The sequence below is a fragment of the Pygoscelis adeliae genome, unplaced genomic scaffold (assembly GCF_000699105.1).
Source record: "Pygoscelis adeliae isolate BGI_AS28 unplaced genomic scaffold, ASM69910v1 Scaffold298, whole genome shotgun sequence".
NCBI lineage: Eukaryota > Metazoa > Chordata > Aves > Sphenisciformes > Spheniscidae > Pygoscelis > Pygoscelis adeliae.
In genome coordinates this window covers 2,660,987-2,665,833 of record NW_008825303.1, presented here as the reverse complement: position 1 = coordinate 2,665,833, position 4,847 = coordinate 2,660,987, and the positions used below count along the sequence as shown (strand labels likewise).

Genomic DNA, 4,847 nt, shown 5'->3' with positions numbered 1-4,847 from the left:
ACAAATTCTCTGTTCCTCTCCTGCTGCTTCCAAAAAGCCTTTTGGAGTTCTAGTTTAGAGAGATCACATGTGTGGGCCTTGGAGTGGAAAAGGGTTGTCAGCAGGCAATCAACTTTTTCTCTTGACACAGAAAATTACCCTCTGCTAGGGCTATAATTTATTGACATGTCTTTCACTAACAGGTCTTATGGCACAAAGTTATATCCAGCTCTACCCACACAGCTATTCCCACTCATTGCACTTACTAACCAGAAAATCTTCTAAATGTTATCTAGTAGCAAGAATTAAGCAGTTGTGTTTTGCAGATCATGTTCCTTAGCTTGCTCTTTCATTTCCTCTTATTCAACATTATCACATTATGATCCCTCTTCTTATGTGCTTTTCCTCTTCACAAAGCTCTTTAAACAGCTGCAAAGGGGGAGGGACCACTATGCTCATGAAAACTCCACTTCGCAGAATGCTTCTGCCAGGTCCTGCTGTCTGTCTCTTTCCAGGCATTTAATACCTCCAAGATTCAGGTTTGCTTTTACATCTCTTCCTTGTGCATCCCCGACAACAGAGCCTATTGCCAGCTGTCTTAAGTGAAGAACAGTAATCCACCTCTTCTTGTTATTGCCATGAGGAATACGTACACGCTCTTTCTCTTTGTAGTGGGCTCCTTTTATTTTAACGGTAAGTGATCTTTTCTTTCAGATACAGTTTGCAGAACAGCGACAGCTTTCGAGGCTAGGAGGTAGGACTGTGATATAAGCTCTCAGACAATTTGTAACTATCACCTCAGTAGGTTGCAGACTTTAAGAGGTTGCATGAAATTGATTATTTTAGTGTTGTTTCTGGCTTGTTCGGTATCAGCAAATCATTACGATGGATATGGACAGACAGTAAGTTGGACATAAAATGACAGAACAGTAGGAGATGACAATGGTAATCACTAAATAATATCTCTTTAGACGCACCCAGGATCATCTGTGAGGGGAAAAGCAGGTATTGAGCTGAGAGTGAAAAAATAAAAAGCAAATCATGACATGAATCATAAATAAGACAGATCTCATCCCTCTACAATTATTGGCTCAAGTTCATATATTTTGCAAAGTTCATACTTCCTAATTGTTTGATTAGTATGTAAATAGTTTAAATTAAGTTGAAATATGTAAATATATGCTAAAAAAGCTCAAACATACATTAAGAACATTTTCTTTAGTCCGCCAGGATTTCTTGCATAAGTTTTAGCCAACACGCACAGCCCGACAGCAGCATGAAATAGTGCATTTACCATGGGAGCTTCTTCCCACAGAGAGACTCTGCTGACGTGTTCAGAGTGAAACTGGCTGAAATTGAACCGAGACAAAAATCACATCTTTCCCATAATTATCTATTCATCCCACAGTTGTTTTGTTTCTTCAATCACTGAAAGGCAACTTTAGAAAACACCTGCTTTGTAACAAATGAAGAGTGAGGGCCTACGTTAGATTCTTAGATCACACACTTTTAAAACCATTAGTATTTCCTTTTTATTTGCATTAATTGCAGTGTAGAAATAAAAAGTCTTTAAAATACAGTAAATTCACCACTACTTCCATTGGAACAATAGCGTTCCAAATTAGCGTGCGTTGTGCTAAGAGGTTATATAAACCTTTTTACTCAAGAGTATGCTGAGAATTAACAACATCATGAAGTAATTTCAGAGAAGATAATGGGATTGTCTTATTGATGCTTCTCGCTTGCTCTTTACTAATTACAGATGGGAATTTGGTATGCTACCATTGTCCACATAAGTTATTTGTGAGAGAGGAGAGAACAAAAATGACAACATATGCTACAATATATTATTTCTAAACAAATGTTATTTCAACATTTGTTAAAATAACTGAAGTCAGGGAAACGGAGGAAACATGCCTTATGTTAAATTTCGCAATTTAAACAGTGATAACATGCATTTGCCTGTATTTGTCAACATTGCTCCTTATTCTGTTCTGTAGAAATCACTCCAACATATTTGTCATTACACTGAAAATAAACACCACAACACGGGATGACTAGTTATTTCATTTTATATATTTAAATTAGACCCCGTAGAAGGGAACATTTGCACAGGGGAGTGAATGAAGTCTGTGGTTTTGTTTCTTCTGCCATGAAATTGGAAGCATCCTGATGCAATTCTTTTTAATGGTCATACTCCCGCAGAGAAAACAAACTTACTGCAGAATGTGTACTGCAAGTTATGTGGCAATTTGCTCTTCTTGTCATGGAGCAGATGTGTAGCGTGTTCAGTGAAGCTAAAACAATTTCCCTCAGGATCCACCCCAATGTGTTTTCTCTATTACTGCTTTCAGTACACAAAAATACTCCACCCCCAAATTTGGACTGCTTCATCATTCTTGTTAAAATCATTTGTCTGAAAGCATCAGCCTACCCTCTGCAACATTTCCAGTGATTACTGCTATTTGGAAGAAAACAGTTTGCGAGGGAAACTGTGCACTTCCATTTCTTCCAACTCAGAGGAAAAAGTGGAGTTTCAAATGCATGGCTAGTGACATCATGAAATGCATAGAAAGCCGAACTTGAATGCCTGGTAATTTTGTTCTCATTAGGTGCCATCTGGTTAATATGTAGATTGGTAATGGAAAACAGATTATAAAAATTATACAAGAATCACTCGTTTTTACACGTTATTTACAGAGAGACTGGCTTTAGCAACCTTTAAGGCAGTATACTGCTGACATCTAGTGGTATTTGATACAGGCATCTGAGTGAGAGGGCAGAGCAGCCCTTTCGATCTTTAATTCTGATGATTAAGTTATTTAAAGGTTGGGATGGGATGGCCATTTTATAAAGAATTATTCATTACAGGAACCGCTTCCCTAAGAATAGATAATAATTTCTTAAAGGCATTCATTATTTAACAAATCATTTTTTATATTTGTCATGGCCTGTCATTCATCTGCATAAAGTTTATTGACAGAGTCAGTACTTCGAAATCTGAGCTGTTCTCATCAGACATGCAGACCCCACAGTATGTTTTGATTTGCAGACCAGATGACTATGATTGCTAAAACCAGATTTCAGAGAATAGGATTATTACAAATTCAGAATTAGCTTTCTGCAAATATTCTGCAGTTTCTACTTCCTACTTGCTGTTTAGCAAATACTCCATATATGCTAGAATATTTACAGAAAAAGATGGCAAGACAGTGAAAATATATTTAACAATTCAAACAAGAATTCAGTGTCTTTGCTAGCAGCATTCAGTGATCACTGCAGGAAACAAACCAAATGACAATTTATTTATATTTGAATTATAGCCATCTGCTTATGTCACTTACATATGCAATTTAAAAAAAAACCCAAACCAAAACAACACAATAAAATAACTTTAACCAAGATTCTCTCTTTAGCTACCACAAGGCTTCTCACCTATCCTCATAAACACAGAATGATTCATTTCTAGAGTGTGGCCCCATTTTCTTCACAGCATCAAATTTAGCTCTATCCTGATTGCAATACACAAGAAAAAACAGAATCTGGACCTTAGCAAGGAAGGCATAGCTCTAGCTTGATAAGCCTTTGATTAGGCAAGCTTACATTGAGAATAAATGTAATATTAAAATATCACATGGTACTAGGGCTTTTATAATGACTTGCAGGAAGGTACAAAGCAAGTGTGAATCAAAAAACAAACCGACCCGACAAACACAGATGTTATTTGTCCAAATTTGTTGTCCCAAATGGTTTGGGAAGTATTTGAGAAGCCTATTCTGAAGAACATTGTTATGGTTAAGTATATGTGACAAAATTTGTGCTACCAATGCCATAGCATATGCTGGTCTTAAAAGAATTAAAACAAGCCTGGTGTTTACCTCAACTTTTCCCCAGAGCTTGAGTAAAAGCTGTTCTTAGATGTGAAAAATCTGTTTGATGATGTTTCCGTTTATGTCTCTCCACTTTCTTACTGGATCAGAAACAAGAAGTTCTTATAGTATTTTTTTAATCTGAGTGGAATTCAGAAGTACCAAGTTTCAAGAGAGACTTGTTCCCCCTAGTAACTTACAGCCCAGTTCACATGGAAACTAGGCACCTTCCAGAAATGCACACAAACTTTGCCTGCGTATGTGATCCTGGCCTTTTGATGTCTGCCTTTCTCTGGATCTCATGGATATGCTACAACATAAAAAACCAGAACAAATTAATGTACCACAAATATAAAATACTTGCATGGCCAGTGGTTTTTACTGTGTGGAACTGCTCTGGGGAATAATGAAGCAAGTATGTTGTACAGACACTATCCTCATTTCTGCAATATCTAGGGTTGAGTTAGGTGCCCTTTCCTGTGGAAGAATCATTCTATTAATTGGATTAGAATCTGTTTTCATTAACACCTGTGTCCATCACTGTCAGCTGTATAACACAACACAGAATTACTCGACATACAGCAGAATCTCTCTGGGTCAATTCTGTTGGCAGGATGTTACCAGGACCTTAGTCATCAGTGTTATTACGTGGTCAATAGTGGTTTGAAAAGTCCACTAGAATGGCTTTAAAAAGCACAGGCAAGAACATGGGAACAAATGCAGTTACCTCCGGGGTTGTGCCATAAGCTGTTCTGCTCCATGGAGAACGTTCAGGCTTGCTTGATAGTATCCTGCAGATACTATATTTTGCAGTCACTGAACTCCAGCTTTGGCCACTAAGATTTACAGTACTTGTGCTAGTCTATAAATCAGGTTTTGATTCCACACAAAGTAAGGCTTACATACTGCCTCAGGTTTTCAAATAAAATAATTCTGAAACAGAAACATCACCAGCTACCAAAGAGCTCCCAATCATCAAAAAAACCTTGTGACTCCTGC

At 37.4% G+C, this 4,847-nt stretch overlaps 1 protein-coding gene across 1 annotated transcript in view; it reads left to right on the top strand.

Moving 5' to 3' along the window:
- Positions 1-466: 466 nt before the first annotated feature.
- CHRNB4 (cholinergic receptor, nicotinic, beta 4 (neuronal)) overlaps positions 467-4,847 on the top strand; it is a 12,018-nt gene continuing 7,637 nt past the window's right edge. Inside the window, exon 1 of the mRNA XM_009330065.1 lies at positions 467-672. Coding sequence (XP_009328340.1) covers positions 618-672 — 55 coding nt within the window. The 5' untranslated portion in view covers positions 467-617. The remainder of the gene's footprint in view (positions 673-4,847) is intronic.